The sequence below is a fragment of the Notolepis coatsorum genome (genome assembly GCF_963971535.1).
Source record: "Notolepis coatsorum genome assembly, contig: SCAFFOLD_311, whole genome shotgun sequence".
Lineage (NCBI taxonomy): Eukaryota > Metazoa > Chordata > Actinopteri > Aulopiformes > Paralepididae > Notolepis > Notolepis coatsorum.
This window is the reverse complement of record NW_028172053.1, coordinates 200,701-219,453: the sequence shown is the minus strand read 5'-3', so window position 1 is coordinate 219,453 and position 18,753 is coordinate 200,701. Positions and strand designations below refer to the sequence as shown.

Below are 18,753 nucleotides of genomic sequence, written 5' to 3'. Positions count from 1 at the left end.
CCATCTTGTTTCCTACGTTGAGTAGTAGCCCTTTTGATTCTCGGGCGTTTGTTATTCCAGACAAACTTAGATACCATCGATTGTACCTTGCGCCAGTGGTCTATTGGAGGGGGCAGGGGGAGCATTGAGCTAATAAAATTTATCCTAGGCAGGATGTTCATTTTGATTATGGAAGCCCGGGCTTGTAAGGAGTTAGGAAGGGACGACCACCTGTCTAGATCCTGGCGTATTTTATCATAAGTACCCGTGAAGTTGTACTTAGTAGTTTGGTTCAGCGTGGGGAATATCTCTATGCCCAGGTATTTGAAATGTTCTACTATGGGGATATCAGCTGGTAGTCGTACCGCCTTGGCCAGTTCATTAAGAGGTAGGCAGGCTGATTTGTTCCAGTTAATCTTAAAACCTGACAATTTACCAAAGTCGTCGATTATCCTCAATAATTTTGTGGCCGACCGGGAGGGGTCGTCCATGAAAATCAGCAGGTCATCCGCATAGAGAGCAATTTTGTGTGGAGTATTGTTGACCATTATGGGGACGATGTCCTCCGATTGCCTAATAAATTGGGCCAAAGGTTCGAGGGAAAGCGCGAACAGTCCCGGGCTCAGAGGGCAACCCTGTCTAGAAGATCTGGAGACTGGAAAGAGTGTGGAACAGTTTTTGCCTGTCAGTATCATCGCAGACGGCGAGGCATACAGGACTTTAATCATATGAATAAAACTCTTTCCAAGACCCATGACCTCAAGTACCTTCCACAGATATGACCACTCAAGTCTGTCAAACGCCTTCATGGCATCCAAAGACAGAACTGTGGATGGAGTTGTATTGTCTTTACTGTTATCGATTACATGCAACAGCCTCCTAAGATTATCTGCAGCCAGACGCCCCGGGATAAAACCAGTTTGATCGCAGTGTACCAATACAGACATAAATCTCTGCAGGCGACGGGCCAGCACCTTGGCAAACACCTTTAAATCGGCCCCGAGAAGACTCAAGGGTCTATAGCTACCACAATCATTGGGATCTTTGTCCTTTTTGAGAAGTAAAGAAATCAACGCCATATTGACATCTCTTGAGAACTCCCCTTGTTCGATAGCGTAATTGATCATATCGAGCATCAATGGACCCAGTTGGTCCCAGAAAGCTAAATACACTTCGGGTGGAATACCATCCCAGCCTGGCGCCTTACCCCTCTGCATTTCAACAATAGTCTCCCTCAATTCTACGAGAGTAATCGGTCTCCCCAGTTCCTTGGCCTCTTCCTCAGAAATGTGGGGTATCTCAAGCCCGCCAATGAACGATTCAAATCTAGAGTCATCCAGATTACCCTCTGAGCTATATAACTGTGAGTAAAACTCTTTAAAAGTGTCATTGATCTTTTTCGAATCAGTAGTGACTGCACCCTGGCTCGTCCTAATCGAGGGGATATCTGAGAAATGATCATTTGATCGTATTTTCATTGCCAATAGATGGCTAGGTCTGGAGCCGTGAAAATAGTAATTTTGTCTTGTCCTGTGTATCAAAAACTCAGACTGTTGTTTAAGTATGGAGTTTATTTCTTTTTTGACTATCTTACGTTGTGTGTTTAGTCGTTCATTATAGTCAGTTTGCAAGGATGCGTATAGGTCCGCATATAATGATTCCAGTCCTTCTAGCTTTTTTGACCGGGATTTTCGCAAATTGGAGGCAAATAGTGTGACATGACCCCTGATGAATCCTTTCAATGCGTTCCACAGGACCCTAGGGTCTTCTACTGTGCCAACGTTGATCTGCAAAAATTCAGCTAGTTTACTCCTGAACTCAGAACAGAAGTCATCGTTCTTTAGCAAGGTCGAATTAAAACGCCATCTGGGAGCTCTTGCGGAGAGCCTGCCAAAGGTTGCCGTAAGGAAAATCCCCTTGTGGTCTGAGAGAGCCAAGGGAACCAATGAGACATCGAAACTATCAAACATATTAGGGGACGCGAATGCATAGTCAATTCGAGAGAAGCTTTTGTGTCTGGCTGACAGGTGAGAGTAATCTCTGAGGGTGGGGTTGCATAAGCGCCAGAGGTCTGAGAGCCCCGTGTCTTTGGCCCACATCCTGAGGGCCTTAGAGGCCCGTTTCTGGTCGCTCGTTTCAGAGGGCCCAGACCTATCCATCTCCGCATCCCAGCACGCATTAAAATCGCCACCCACAATGAGAGCGTATCCATTAAGTTCCAACATATTCTTCGTGATTGTATTATAGAACGCTGAATCAAATGTGTTAGGAGCATACAATGCTATTATAGCCATCTTCCTATGCAAGAATTCAACTTTTGCTATAGTAATCCTTCCCTCCGTGTCCGACCATACATCCAAGATTTTGATATCAAGGTTACGTCTTGTAACTATGACTACTCCTTTCGTCTTATCATCGGCTGAGGATGCGGAGATAACGTGATATTGCCGATTTGCCAGTCTTGACACGTCACCTACCATTAAATGCGTCTCACTAAGGAGAGCAAGGTCAATATTTCTCCTCTTCAATAGCCAAAGGACACTGGCACGCTTGTGTGGGGCGTTAAGCCCTCCTGCGTTCCAAATTAAAATATTCAATTTAGCCATGGTCGAGCTTGTATAAGTGCGTAGAGAACATACCCGTGCAGCCAGGCTGAGTACAGAGGTGCCGATCCCGGCGGGCCCGGACGGTCAATCCCAGGAGTTCAGAGGAGGAACACTTACACATATATAAGACAACAGTACATAGAACACATAAAAATACCACCCCAGCTACAACCCCCCCTCCTTCTACTCTAAACCCTAACCCACCCGTCCTACTATAAGTTCCTCTATACCCACTCTCCAATCCCCACCCTATGCCCCACCCACTGAGGATGGTCATCTTCCTATCACTTCCCACTAGAGACATGGATCAATAAGACGCTTCCCACTCCCACCCCCCTCTAGATAAACCCCTGAGTAAACCCCCACTAGTCCAATAAACACAAATAATAATAAAATAAAATTCAATAAAGATATCGGTCGAAAACCACCTGAGCCCTGGCCCCAACATGAGAAAACCATAATGGTAAAAATAGCTATTATTAAATAATAACTCCGCATCAACCTGCAGCCCTCTATTTCGGAATCTGCGCTTCAACATCACATTGTTATAGCCCAAAAAGGTATAGGAAAATTCAATACAAAATTAAATTAAAGCATCCCAGCCGATAGTCTAAGGCAGGTTCGGGTCACAGGTTAATTGTGCAAAATTGTGTGAACAGTGTCAATTAAACAATGACAAAAAAAAGGAGGAAGGGAAAAAAAAGGTTATGGTCAAAGTGCACCCCTTTAGCCGTCCCTCTGATCAGGCACAACGGCTGAAATGACCCAACCTATGTAAGATTAGAATTAAACACAATCATTCATTAATCAATCCGGGGATGGTAATAGGCAACACCTGACACCACCTGTCATCATACATTGTTTCAATAAAGATATCGGTCGGAGCAGTTAGTCCAAGGTAGGATCGAATCACATTTAAATTGCTCATTCAAATGCCATTAAAACATATAGGAAAATTCAATACAAAATTAAATTAAAGCATCCCAGCCGATAGTCCAAGGCAGGTTCGGGTCACAGGTTAATTGCTCATTCAATTGCCCTTAAAACAGCGACACTAATTATTATATAATTACTCAGCATCAACCTGTAACCATCTACCCTGGAGTCTGCATATTAATGTATCAACGTTATAGCATAAGTGCCTCACGGAAAATTCAAAACAAAATTAAGGCTTGTCAGTAGTTAGTCCAAGGTAGAACCGGATCACATTTAAATCGCGCATATAGATGACATAAAAACAGCGACAGTAGGAAAGAAAAAAGAAAGGAAGAGAGGGTAATGGCCAGAGTGCAAGCCATATAACCATATAGCCATTAAGTGCAAGCCATACCCGACCCAACCTGTTATCAAATATTGTTTATGCATATTCAACCGACCTTGGTATCTACTTTGGATCACCAAAGCTCAAAACAACCTGGATATAAAAATAAAAAGCATACCAGAAGTTAGTTAGGGACTCGGTCACTCTTGAACTGTGCAAACCAATGTCCCTTTGAACAGCAACAGCAACCAAAATACGTAACCATTAACGAATGTCTCAGCGCAGACCATAGTCGAAGCCCGCTGGCTAGCCCGAGGCTAGCGCGTAAGCTAGTGACGAATCCGGATAGCACGTTAGCCTACTATGTACATTGTTCAGCTAGCTCGTTAGCTTCCAAAGAGGCGATACACAAGTACGACCATGAGGTCAGCTTTAGCAAGTAACAGAAGTCATTGGGAAGCCCCGCTAGTTGGATGGGCAGAGGACAGTTAGCATGTCTGGGCATGACAGCAAGTGTTTGTGAATAGTCGACCTAATCAATGTATATAGGCCCAAACCGCCAAGTCACTCACCCTCCATAGATATCAAGCAACAGACTCGGGTGTCTTCGCGAGATATTCCTTCGCTTTAGCCAACGACCAAAACAAACGCTGACCACCGACCTTCTCCAACACAGATAGTTTCGCGGGAGCGAATAACGTGGGCCTCAGGCCTAGTCTCCATAGCTTAGTCAGGACCACCTTGTACTCGGCTCTCTGAGCTTGAACCTCCGGTGTAAAGTCCTCGAAAATGGCCACTTTGTGATCGCCAAACCTCAGAGTACCCCTTCTGGTACGAGCCGACCGCATGATGATTTCTCTCTGTTGGAGTCTGTTCAGCTTGACTATGATGGGCCTCGGTTCTTTGTTCACGCCGGGAGAAAACCTGCCCGCTCTGTAAGCCGACTCACAGATAGGAGGCGAGGGGAGGACGTCCGTCCCTAGTATCTTCTGCAGCAGTTCGGGCATGGTCTCAGAGAGACGGCCTTCACCGCTGGTCTCCGGTACTCCAACAATCCTGACGTTGTGGCGTCTATCCCGGGACTGCATCTCCTCCATCGCCGACTGTAGTTTGTTGACTTCAGCCTGCCTAGCCAGCAGGGCGGATTCAAGACCCGCCATCTTCTCACATTGTGATGATACCTCCGTCGTTAGCATGGCTAGTTCGTTAGCATTAGCCGATGAGGCAGCGTGAATCGTCTCCATCTTGTCTGTCAGCGGGACTACCGCCAGCCGTATTTCTTCTGATATCTCACGACGGAGGCTGATACAGAAATCCGCCAGCACTTGCTTCTGTGCTTCAGCGATGCGTGCCTCAGAGTCTGCGTGTACTTTCTTCTGTGCTTCAGCGATGCGTGTCTCAGATTCTGCGTGTAGCTTGGTCATGACCAAGAGCACAGCTTCGCTTAACTCCCCGACAGCGGGAGACGGTACGGCCATGCTCGGCGGTGTCGGTGTCGTGCCTAACTCTTTCATGGCTCTGGTTTCCACCCCCGCCATCGTAGAAAGTCGAAAAAAGTTGATGAATGTATACTAAACACGACGACCTAGCAAACAGATAAAAAACAAATAAAAATAAAATAAAGACTAATGGGGAGAAACGTATATTCAGCACGGTAGAAGGGAGCTCATGTGAAAACACGTCTACTCCATGATCGCTCAGCTCCGCCCCCCTCCCGCGGGGATATTTTTAATGAATATAACCTATCGGCCGTTTGGCTCTGATTAGTTTCATATATTCTCCGCTGTAGATTTGCTTAACGGAGCGCCCGGATTGTGTTTCATTCAAGCATAAAATTGAAGTGTCTATGCGTGGATTGTGGTTTTTGTGGATTATGAATTACGAGGAATCTGAGGATTGTTGAATTGTATCATCACTCACACGTTATTGTGATATTGTAACTGGGATTAAAATGTCTGATGAGATGCGCTGTTTGACGGATTTGAGCAATTGAATGAGCCGTTGACGTCACATTAATGCATTTGAGAATAAAGAGATAAAACTTCATTCAAAAGAAAAATATTCTAAACACGGGTCTCTTGTCCATTGACGGATACACAATGGATATATCCCGTCTGGCACAGTGGTGTAATGGTTAGTGGTGCTCTCTCCTGTCAACCGGACGACCCTAGTTCCAATCCCTGTGTTTCCAATATAATTCTTTTGGAATATAATATTAATGAATATACGCAAAAGTAGCCTAGTTTTAAGTTAAAATATTATAAATCTACATGCATTGAGGATGTCATTCTTTATATAGCTCTCAACGTGCACCAAATTGAAGTATTTACATTGCAAGAAGAAGAAAAAAAACATAGCAATAGGGGGGATTCGAACGCGGGTCGTCCGCGTGAAAGGCATAAAGACCAACCGTCACACCACGGTGCCAGATCTATAAAACATTCACCATACATCCATCAATGGATAAGAGAGCCGTATCCTTATTCTGAAAGATTTGAACTAATTATTTTCGCTAGCAAGATCTCATTTGATTATTCAAAGAAATATAATCTGATTGATTGGGGTAATGAGGGACTTAAAATTAGCCTATAGATTATGCATTTAACTTGTCGGCGAGGCTATTGAGCCGTACTGCAATCTGTTAATAAAGTTTTAAATCAATCAATCAATCAATGCCGTTAGAAAATCAGGATTTCTGCTATCGACACTTGCTGTCTTTTCAGCTGAAGCGGCCGCACGCAATTATCCTGGGTCTCAAGTCTGGTTCAAATGAACGAGACTGAATCCACCTTCGAGGAACAGGGAAAGCCCGGATTCAAACATCGGGTTAATTGAATCTGGCTAATGGGACTCTTGATTGACTTAGTTGAACCAGGTACGGGGAATAGGGCCCAGGACCAAGTAGACTTGGATCTACTGTGACTGGATGACTGGACTTGTGACTCGGTTCGTTTACCGCGCTTGTTTACCGCGCTTGCGGTAAATATACTGTGCGGCGTCGACCACAGTTAGCAGACAGTCTGCCGACAGCGGGACGAAACGGAACGACGTGAGAAGCGAGAGGTTTGAAAAAGGAAACGCTGAATGTAGTATATCGTGCAACAAACCCAGTATATATACCGTATATATGACTATATAGGCAGGGGTGTAAACAGTACCCAGAAATTATACTTAAGTGAAAGTATGGGTACCGTCTCAAAATCGTACTCAAGTAAAAGTCAGAGTATCTGGCTAAAAACACACTTGAGTAAAAGTCAAAAAGTTAAAGTAAAAACCTTTTTTTTCTGACCAATCAACATGGGTAAGGGGCGGGCTCATTTCTCATTGATGGGGATTTGATTGGCTGTTTTTAAATAAAGCGCGGCCGCAGGATTAATAACGTTAACGTTAGTTCGACCAGAGAAACAAATATACTAATTAAAATGGTTGGACCTGCAAGATTTGTACTTTGCACTTTGTAGGTCTGCATTTTAAATGTAATGATTAAAAAGTGTTTTTTTTTCTCTGAAATGTAATTGAGTAAAAGTACAAGTATACAAACCTAATAATACTCGATTTAAGTACAAATCCCCCCAAAAACAGTACTTGAGTATTGTAACAAAGTACTATTACTCAAGTACTTTACACCCCTGACTATAGGTTACTGCATGATGACAAATTGATGGATATTAGCCCAGATACAAGCCCCGAATACAGACCGTCTGGGTCTCTGTGTGGCCACCGCCAGTTAGAAGGAAGGAACTCGGACCAACGGAGGAAAGGAATAATGGGAACGAGGATCAAAAAAGTGCTAAAGAACAAACGACTAAAGAACCGAATGCGAGTTGGAGTGAAACTAATTGACAATTTAGAAGATGGTGTTTTTTTTTTTACGAGACTCGTTTGAAGTACGAGTGGATGGAACAGGGTTCACACAAGGTCCTTGAAATTCAAATCAACCATTCGCATTGAAGGTTTTGTACATCCATGATGAAATAGTTCTGAATCAAGAAATATAATTTTTTTGATCTCAAGTGTAACTAATTGTAGGAAATTGTTTTTAAGCCATACATATTGGATCCGATTGAATTTTCACACAAAAAACGGCATTTAAAAGTGAATTTTAAATGCCCTTTTAAAATGGAAAATACTGCTTAGAAAAGTACTTGAAAGTCCTTGAATTTCATGGGGAACCCTGTATAAAGAACAAACGACTAAAGAACCGGATGCGAGTTGGCTTGAAACTAATTGGCAATTTAGAAGATGGTGTTTTTCTTTTTTTTACGAGACTCGTTTGAAGTACGAGTGGCTGGAAGGGAAATTAGGAAAGGTGAAAGAAAGGAGGATTATTGAGAGGGCGTCTTGGAATGACTTAATTTATTAATTAGGAATGGATGTCCTAATGATGGGACAACAGGTTCAGACTTGTTGTCTTAAGGAAAAAAGCGTATTTGTTATTTGCCCGGCCAATCGATTGGGGGAGATTTAAAAGACCCTGGAGGAGGCGTCTGTCACGCTACAATAATGGACAGAGAGATACGATAAGATAAGATAGTCCTTTATTGATCCCCTTGTGGGGAAATGTGGGCATCATAGCAGCATGGGGGAGGGGGGGGATGGGGGGTACAGGTATGGGCAGGGTAGTAGAAGAAAGACATAAATATATAGGCAATAACATTTAATTTGAATATAAAGAAACGAGAAAAATAAACAGTGTAAACAAAGGTGCAGATGAGGCTCTGTATCGGTCGTAATATGTTACAATAAATATAGGCAATAAATTAATTTAATTTTTTTTATCTGAATATATACTATGAATGAAATTAAACGGTATGCACAAGGTGCAGGTGAGGGTCTGTACCCTAACTGGCAGGATATACGGTATAGTCTGTGCAGGTTTAGGTGGTTAAGAGTCAGACACACTAAGGGCTAGATCCACTACTTCTGCACAACTCCGGCAGCTAAGGGGGTCAGTGAGATTGTTTGTCAAACAGTGTCGGACCTAAGTGCTACAGTCTTGAGTGCATTGTAGTAAAGACATATTTATATAGCTATGGCCATTAACTGTACCGGGGAGGTAGGTAGCACAGAAGAGCCAGGAGATAGACGTGATGAATAGAATGGAATAGAAATACTTTATTCATCCCGAGGGACATTTGGTACCGATTCGATGTTTGATTTGATTTGATTTGATGTCTTTTATTTTTGTGTCTTACATACAGGTGTATGCCCAGCCCATATGGGCTTACGAGACACATAAACAATAAGTATATAATGATATACTTGACAAATTACTTGATAAATGACATATAGATCGAGATGGCCACAAGAAAAAGAAAATACAATAGAACGTAATATAACACAAGCTGTACGCAATGTATATAAACAAAGAAACAAGAGGAATTCATATACAATTATATAGGATACAGTGTGTTTTGTCTCAAGTGCCATGCCTTCTCCAAAAATCCTGCAAAACCGAAGATGTCCTCCACACAAAAACACCTCAACATACAACTCTCTCAGACTGCCAAAACAAATCCGGATTTACAGTTTGAATTTTCTCAAATAAAGCCCTCCTCAAATCGGTGTACAAAGGGGAATAAAAAAATTAATAATTCATAAAAATTCATCCTCCACCACTCCCAGATCACATGGAACACACAACCGCTCCTCCTCAGGTTTACCCTGAAATCTACCCACTTCCACAGCCAGAGGCAGGGTGCCAGACCTCAGCTGGGCACACAAGTTTAACATTACATAAGGTTGGGCGGTCAGGTGGCGTAGCGGAGATTGCGCCCGTCACCAATGCAAGAGACTGCGGTCTCGACTCCCGGAGTCAGCATTGCCTTGGCTTGGGCTGATCGCTATAGTAACTCGTTTGGCTGAGTTAGGGGGAGGGAAGCCGTGGGTGGTGAACTGGCGTTGTGGACAGCGACGCCTACAGGTCAGGTCTGGGCGCCTGCTCAGCGGAGGCAGGACTTGATGAAGGCAGCATGACCTCCCACGCGTTACGCTTCACCAATGAGAGCCCTCGCTGCCAGGTGAGAAGAGAGCCACTGGCTGTCGCCGCACGTGTCGGAGGAAACGTGCGGATACTTCAGGGTTCCCTTGTACCACCAGTAGGAGAACATGCGCACAACAACCAGGTAGGGGAGGGGGGGGGGGAATTGGCACAACGACAAAAATTGGGACGGGGAGAAAGACAGAGAAAAAATCGGAGAAAGAGAGATACAAAAAAAAAAACATTACATACGGTTCAGTAAAATACTCATTTATAATTACGAATAATAAAAATATTTTCTAAGTTTAGGTTTAGGTACTACAAATCGCTCACAGTAAACAGTAGACATTTGGATAGACAAAAATAAAAGTCACGAATAAGAATAAAACAAGACTAAGAATAAAATATATAATATATAAAAAATATACAGTAAGTGGACATTTGTAAAAAGATTGGTTGTAAAAGTGTTCAGGACTGAGAGCTGATTTAACACTGTTGGTACATCCGTCTTCTTAACCCTTTCACCGCCGCACTACCAAAACTGTTAACCCTTTCACTGCGGCGACACACAGACGGTTAACCCTTTCACTGCCACACGACAGCCGGTTAACCCTTTCACTGCCACGACCGTCGGTTGTGTAAAGGGTTAACCTTCTGTCGTGTGGCAGTGAAAGGGTTAAGACTCATCTGCATGGGCGCACTGCAAATGCAACACACTGTGTGTGTGTGTGTGTGTGTGTGTGTGTGTGTGTGTGTATGTATGTATGTACAGAATGTATGTGTGTATGTGTGTGTGTGTGTGTGTGTGTGTGTGTGTGTGTGTGTGTGTATGTATGTACAGAATGTATGTGTGTATGTGTGTGTGTGTGTGTGTGTGTGTGTGTGTATGTATGTACAGAATGTATGTGTGTATGTGTGTGTGTGTGTGTGTGTGTGTGTGTGTGTGTGTGTGTATGTACAGAATGTATGTGTGTATGTGTGTGTGTGTGTGTGTGTGTGTGTATGTATGTACAGAATGTATGTGTGTATGTGTGTGTGTGTGTGTGTGTGTGTATGTATGTACAGAATGTATGTGTGTGTGTGTGTGTGTGTGTGTGTGTGTGTGTGTGTGTGTATGTATGTACAGAATGTATGTGTGTATGTGTGTGTGTGTGTGTGTGTGTGTATGTATGTACAGAATGTATGTGTGTGTGTGTGTGTGTGTGTGTGTGTGTGTGTGTGTGTGTGTATGTATGTACAGAATGTATGTGTGTGTGTGTGTGTGTGTGTGTGTGTGTGTGTGTGTTAGTGATGTGACGATTCATCGATTTGCATCGGTGCGCCGGCATACACGTTCACGCTGCGAGTGCACCGGTGGAATAAGTCCGCATCGGCAAAATTTCAGGCTGAACTTGCGATGCATCTTGTTGTAACGTCTTTGCATCGGTCAAAAACCGATGCATTGATATAATTTCCTCTCATCCACTTCTGTCAGCAGTGCACTGTGACTGCACACACACACACCGTAGATACTATAGTCGCGCCACAGTTATCAACAAACAGTGGAAGTCGAGGAGGAGACATGAATAGAATGTATCAACATGCTAACACTAGTAGCCTCTGGCTAACGCCAGTTAGCCGTTCAGCTAACGCCAAACTACAGTGTCTAACTAACTAACTAACTAACTAACTAACTAACTAACTAACTAACTAACTAACTAACTAACTAACTAACTAACTAACTAACTAACTAACGTGACTCTGCAACACCAGTATATTGAAGACGCTTGACAACAGGGGTTTAAAGATAACTTCACATTTATTGGTTATTCGTTTCTTAATTATATCGCTTCATGCATCCATCCAGCCTGGCTCCGTGTGTTGTTGACGGAAACTAAAGTATAGACGCATCCTAGTGACCTAGTCTAGTGTGTGTGACATCATCAACTGTCGACGGCAACTCAGACGGGGAGGGGGTCTCTCTCTCTCTCTCTCTCTCTCTCTCTCTCTCTCTCTCTCTCTCTCTCTCTCTCTCTCGCTCTCTCTCATTCATCACTCTCTCTCAAAAAAAGACAGTACTATGCAAAAGTCTTCTTAGGCACCCAAGACTTTTTATATAAATTGTCTTACAGTAGATTCTTTTATTTTTAATAATAATATAAGCTGCATATAAGGAATACAACCAAATCCTCTGTCATACCATAACATTTTATCATTATTTTGCATCGTGTTGAATCGCATCATATCGCCCCGAATCGCATTATGTTGAATCAAATCGTATCGAATCGTATCGTATCTCAACAGGGGGTGAATCATATCGCATCGCATCGCCCGGTGCTTCAAATGTGTCATTAATGTATCGTATCGTTGGCACCGTATCGAGATGCACATCGCATCGCCCTCAGTGAGGCGATGCACATCTCTTGTGTGTGTGTGTGTGTGTGTGTGCATGCATTAAAGCATTCCGTCTCCAGACGGATTTCCGTCAATTTGATTGGGGAGATCCGTCCATTTGATTCGCAGTCTGACGGAAGTATTTGCATGATTTGTAGATGCATACAGATTGAAACAAAATTGAGCCAATCAGAGGCGCCAAATATGGAAAAGGGCTTTTTTTTCCTATCGCGCCAAGCAGTCATCATCACTCAGCGACTCGAGAGACGGGTCGCCTTTTTTTCAGCCTCACGCGTCAACTGCTTGTTTACCAACGTCACAGCCACCACGCTGCTTGCACTCGCTGCTATATACCGATTAGCTAACGTTAGCTTAATAGCGTCTGTTAAATGGAAGGAGTAAGCCGGCCACTAAAAAGAGAACCCACCGCGGGGTTCTCAGATGAAAAGGATGAGCGGGACCACCTAACAAAAAGTTTCGAGAGGAGAGGACGTTTGAAGAGACTGGCTAGGCAGCGCTACTGGGGGCTGTAGTGGTGAGTTAACTTGTTCCGTGTGCCGCAACGATGTCAAAAAGAAAAACAGAAACAACACGTTTGTCATTGTCGTGTTACTTCACAGTACAATATGCGAGTCCCCTGCTGTGGTTGTGAGTATACGTTTATTAGCTTAACTCCGTAGCAACATCACACAGGTGTATCGGTAGACAGTCTCCTCCCCACCGTATATATTCTCTCTGTCAGGATCTATGGGTAACATTACTGTATATTTGCATATCGTATATGTCACAAATGTAACAGTACTATATACCTGTAGTATGTCCCTATGCCATAAATGTCATGTCAATGTCATGCATGTCATAAATGTCACTGAATTGAAAATGGGGGACCCTGATGATGTAAACAAGACAAACGTCTTTCTCAGGTCTGCATCCCCTTAACAATTGTGTGTATTGAGCCATACTGTATTGTACCCATTCTGCAATCGGTTAAATATTGATTGATTGTTATAACGGATTGCAGAATGGGTACAATACAGTACAGCTCAATACACACAATTGTCAAGGGGTTGCAGACCAGAGAAAGACAGACCAGAGAAAGACTTTCCTCTTTACATCAGGGTCCCCCATTTTCAATTCATCATAACATATATGACATACATGACATACAGATAGATAATACTGCTACATCTATACATTTATGACGTACCAGATTTACACAGTATTGTTTGTGATACAATAAGAGTCTAAAAAAGAGAGCATATACATTTGACGAAGAAACTGTACATTGGAGGAGGTTGGGTGGAGGGGGGGGGGACTGTACATTGGAGGTGGTTGGGGAGGGAAGGGTTGGGTAGGCGGGGTGGGGGGGTAACTGTACATTGGATTATCGACGAAACCGAAACAAGTAGGCTCCCTTAAAACGCCAACGCTATTAAAAAGAAATACAGTGGAGGTTAAAATAAGAATATGACTTGGCCTGAAAAAAATTTCAGTCAGGAGATTTTTTTTTGCTTTAATCCCTGTGTGTGTGTGTGTGTGTGTGTGTGTGTGTGTGTGTGTGTGTGTGTGTGTGTGTGTGTGTGTGTGTGTGTGTGTGTGTGTGTGTGTGTGTGTGTGTGTGTGTGTGTGTGTGTGTGTGTGTGTGTGTGTGTGTGTGTGTGTGTGTGTGTGTGTGTGTGTGTGTGTGTGTGTGTGTGTGTGTGTGTGTGTGTGTGTGTGCGTGCGTGCGTGCGTGCGTGCGTGCGTGCGTGCGTGCGTGCGTGCGTGCGTGCGTGCGTGCGTGCGTGCGTGCGTGCGTGCGTGCGTGCGTGCGTGCGTGCGTGCGTGCGTGCGTGCGTGCGTGCGTGCGCGTGTGTGGGGGAAAGTGAGAAAGAGAATAATAATGTAACGACAACGATAACGACAACGATAATATTGATAATAATAATAATAATTCATAGTATTCTCACAATGTATTCTGCTTCATACAAATACGACGCAATGTCACAGCTCATTGGCCATGGTTGTCATTAATGATAACCACCTACTGTTATTTCTTTTTTTTCAATTCCCAATCCCCTTCCTGGTCGCTGCGCACTTACCCCCCACAGTTGGTCTGGGAGAGTGGAGGCTATCACGTGCTTCCTCCGACACATGTCCAGCCAATCAACCGCTTCTTTTCACCTGGCAGCGCGGACTCTCACTGAGAGGGCGTAGCGTGTGGAAGGATCACACTACCCCCCTCAGGTCCTATCCGCGCTGAGCAGGCGCCCCGACCGAACTGTAGGAGTCGCTGTTTACAACGACCCGGACCCACCCCGCCAGCTTCTCCCACCCTCTAATACTGCCAATTGTATTTAGTGTGAACGGCCAGCCAAGCTGGTGACAACGCCGGAGCTGTGAGCTGGATTCGAACAGGCGAATCCAGCCGCTCCGGGGTTGGTGACGAACGCAATCTCTGTTACGCCACCTGACCGCACTACCACCTATACTGTTATGAACACCTGTCGTTTGCGACCAAGATGTCCTGCGATCGAATACTTATGAAGCAATGAATGGTCCGGCCCCCCCACCCTACCTCACGAGATCCTGCACCTCTACACCCCATCACGGTCTCTGAGGTCTGCTGACCAGTCCCTCCTTGTTGTCCCTAAATCCAGGCTAAAAAACAGGGGGGTGCATTTGCGGATACAGCCCCCAAACTGTGGAACGAGTTGCCCCCCCCCAACATTAGGCTGTGGCCCCAATGGTCCCTGCAGTGTTTAAGTCTTAAGCTTAAAACACATGTGTTCTCCCTAGCTTTTAAGAAAAAGTAGTCTGCTGCTGTAATTTTGTTTGTAGTTCTGTGTACTTTGTATTGTGTTCTTTTTACTATATTATGGTTTTTACTGTGAAGCACTTTTGGTCAACCATGTTGTTTTTAAATGTGCTATACAAATAAAGTTGGATTGGATTGGACTATGGATACTACATTTGCTATTGCTTTTGGTTATTCGGTTCGGTATAAAACCATTACTAACCAAAAACGCTGATAATTTTGTTATCTCCATTATATAATAATCGTGATGTGAAATCTTCATACCGTTCCGTCTCCGGCTGCCGCCGTCTCCGTTACGCTCCCGCTGTCCCGCGCTCGTCCCCTAAATCATAATAATAATAATAATAATAATAATAATAATAATAATAATAATAATAATAATAATAATAATAATAATAATAATAATAACTTTATTTGTATGGCACTTTTCATACAGAAACTGCAGCTCAAAGTGCTTCACACTTTGTGTGTGTGTGTGTGTGTGTGTGTGTGTGTGTGTGTGTGTGTGTGTGTGTGTGTGTGTGTGTGTGTGTGTGTCTGTCTGTCTGTCTGTCTGTCTGTCTGTCTGTCTGTCTGTCTGTCTGTCTGTCTGTCTGTCTGTCTGTCTGTCTGTCTGTCTGTCTGTCTGTCTGTCTGTCTGTCTGTCTGTCTGTGTCTGTGTCTGTGTGTGTGTGTCTGTGTCTGTGTGTGTGTGTGTGTGTGTGTGTGTGTGTTCTGCAGCCCTGCTCACCTGTCGTCCAGATGAGTTCCAGTGTGGCGACGGCTCCTGTATCCACGGCACCAAGCAGTGCAACAAGGTCCACGACTGCCCGGACCGCAGCGACGAGGCGGGCTGTGTTAACGGTGGGCTGTCTGTGGGACTCTGTTCTGATCTGTTCTGATCTGTATCTGTTTCTGTTTCTGGAGGATGAATGGAAAATTCTAGGGATGTTCGATATTGGCTTTTTTACCGATATCCGATATACCGATATTATCCAACTCTTAATTTCCGATACCGATATCAACCGATACCGATGTATGCAGGGTCCCGTCCCCCCCCCAAAAAACGTAATCATTTCATGTAATTAACATTACATATCTCTTGTCGTGGAATTAATACAACATTATGCATACTTTTCACAATAAATAAAATAAGAACTTGCTTTCCTGGGTAAATAAAGGTAAAAATAAAAATTTATAATTTATTTAAAAAAAATGTACCGATAACCGATAATTTACGATAATACAATATCGGCCGATAATATCGGTTAATATCAGACATCCCTAGAACATTCCTATTGTTTGTCCATATAATTCCACAGAGCAGGCGGTCAGACATACAAGCGCTGGTGGAGCGTGACTCAGGACAGAGAGAGGAGCTTGTCCCGGGTTTATAAGACAATGGCAACATACCAGGGCACACAGTGAAATGCGGACATATAGATAGATAATATAAATGACTCTTGAGCCAGATAGTGATGATGACACTGACAGTTTCGGGGAGATATTTGTCCAAATATGAAGGCAACACCAAAATAATATAAATTAATGTATCAATACATTGATTGATTGATTGATTGATTGATTGATTGATTGATTGATTGATTGATTTAACATTTTATTAACAGATTGCAGTTAATATTGGGTACAATACAGTACAGCTCAATACACACAATTGTTAAGGGGATGCAGACCAGAGAAAGACTTTCGTCTTGTTTACATCAGGGTCCCCCATTTTCAATTCATCATATGACATACATGACATACAGGTAGACAGTACTGTTACATAGACATTTATGACATACCAGATCCACAAATATACAGTACTGTTTATAGGAGTACAAAAATAGTCTAAAAAGAGAGCATATACATTTGAGGGGGAAGAAACTGTACATTGGAGGAGGTTGGGTTTGGACATTTACAGGGGCCAGTTTCGAATTGCAGTCTCCCATAGGTGATCAATAACCTATGTATTATGTATTACCATGCTATTTATGTTAGTTATTAATTAACTAAGTTAGTTTGTCATTTATATGTGCTGCTTAATATAGCCTACATAAACAAATCTGTCTATTTATCGATACTCCCATCAATCAAAAAAATGGGGGGGACCTGATGTAAACAAGACGAAAGTCTTTCTCTGGTCTGCATCCCATTAACAATTGTGTGTATTGAGCCGTACTGTACCCATTCTGCAATCTGTTAATAACGTTTTCAATCAATCAATCAAGCAATCAATCGACAATCATGACGTTGCATTACTCCTGATCAAGTTTCAAGTTTCAAGTTTCTTTAATAGTTGTCATACAGAAGTACAGAATACTTTCATACAAAATGCTTCTTACTGTTACGCTCCAGAGACTGTGCAAGACAAGATAGTATCAAATAACATAGTATAGCATGTAAATTAGAAGTAGAAAATGAGGTCACAATGTTCAGTATAGACATATGTACAATGTTCGATGCAGAATAGACGTAACTGAGTTACCATATATGGGGTGGGCGACTGCCTGCAGACCGGCGTCAGAATGTTAATTTGGGATGAATAAATAATAATGGGTTTCTTTATTTATTTTCATTGCATTGTGCTTGTGCTGCATGATCCCGTACGTAATCAAATGTAGTGCAGAATTTCTCAATTCTGTTCTTGAAATAATTAATCGAAATGTCCAATCTAATGAATTTCGTTTGCTCATAATAGCCTACTGCTGAATAACATGGACAAATAAATGATAAATTATTTCGTGCAGACCGTGCACGGTGCAGAATCACCGTAAATCTGCCCCTCAATTAAGCTGTTAACCTTTAGAATGCCGTGCTGTTTGGTTAATTTACCTTTAGAATGCCAGCCTTTCTAGTCGTTTCCGTGGTCGTTGCACTATGTTTGCGAAGCTGTGTTTGTGTTCTGTATTATAGCTGTAGAGACACGGTGTGGCTCATTTTGACAAACATTACTTGTAGTCCGGCCTGGGAATAATAGTTCAAGTTCAAGTTCTTTAATAGTTGTCATACAGAAGTACAGAATACTTTCATACAAAATGCTTCTTACTGTTGTTTCCACACGCTGTAGTTTGTAGTTTATTACACGCCAAACATCGCACATTTCCAAGATAATATTTTCATAGATTGCGAGATAAAACACGTTATGTGCAATAAGCCCAATGCAATGGCTGATCCCCTAAAACCCCGAATATCCCCATATCAAAGGTATATGACTTGTATATATGTATCATCACAAAATCATCAAGGGGGGGGGGGGGGGGGGGGTCGTTTTAACTCAAAACTATGATCGCGTTTGCCAAGCATGTTTTTCGTCCGTTAAAACACAGAACTGTGATCGTTAGAAAAACACGTTTCAGATTAGGTAAAATAGACATAGAATGTACCTTACCTTAGCCAGAAAGTATTCCAAAAGAATAATTCCAAGTGATCGCATCGCCATCGCGATTACCAGTGTATATGTCTATACACGTTTCGATGGTCAAATACGCTTAGGCAACGGAATCCCGAGGCGAGGACTGTGAATTTCTGTCCCAGGGGAAGGAGGGGCTACTAACCCAGGGGAAGGAGGGGCCACTAACCCAGGGGAAGAGGGGCCACTAACCCAGGAGAAGGAGGGGCCACTAACCCAGGAGAAGGAGGGGCCACTAACCCAGGGGAAGGAGGGGCCACTAACCCAGGGAAGGAGGGGCCACTAACCCAGGAGAAGGAGGGGCCACTAACCCAGGAGAAGGAGGGGCCACTAACCCAGGAGAAGGAGGGGCCACTAACCCAGGAG

General features: G+C 43.3%; 1 protein-coding gene across 1 annotated transcript in view; it reads left to right on the top strand.

The window, feature by feature from the left end:
* Positions 1-18,753, top strand: part of LOC311248125 (low-density lipoprotein receptor-related protein 8-like) — a gene marked incomplete at both ends in the record, with an annotated part of 99,349 nt that overhangs the window by 9,501 nt on the left and 71,095 nt on the right. Inside the window, one exon of the mRNA XM_084339069.1 lies at positions 15,717-15,839. Coding sequence (XP_084195195.1) covers positions 15,717-15,839 — 123 coding nt within the window. The remainder of the gene's footprint in view (positions 1-15,716; positions 15,840-18,753) is intronic.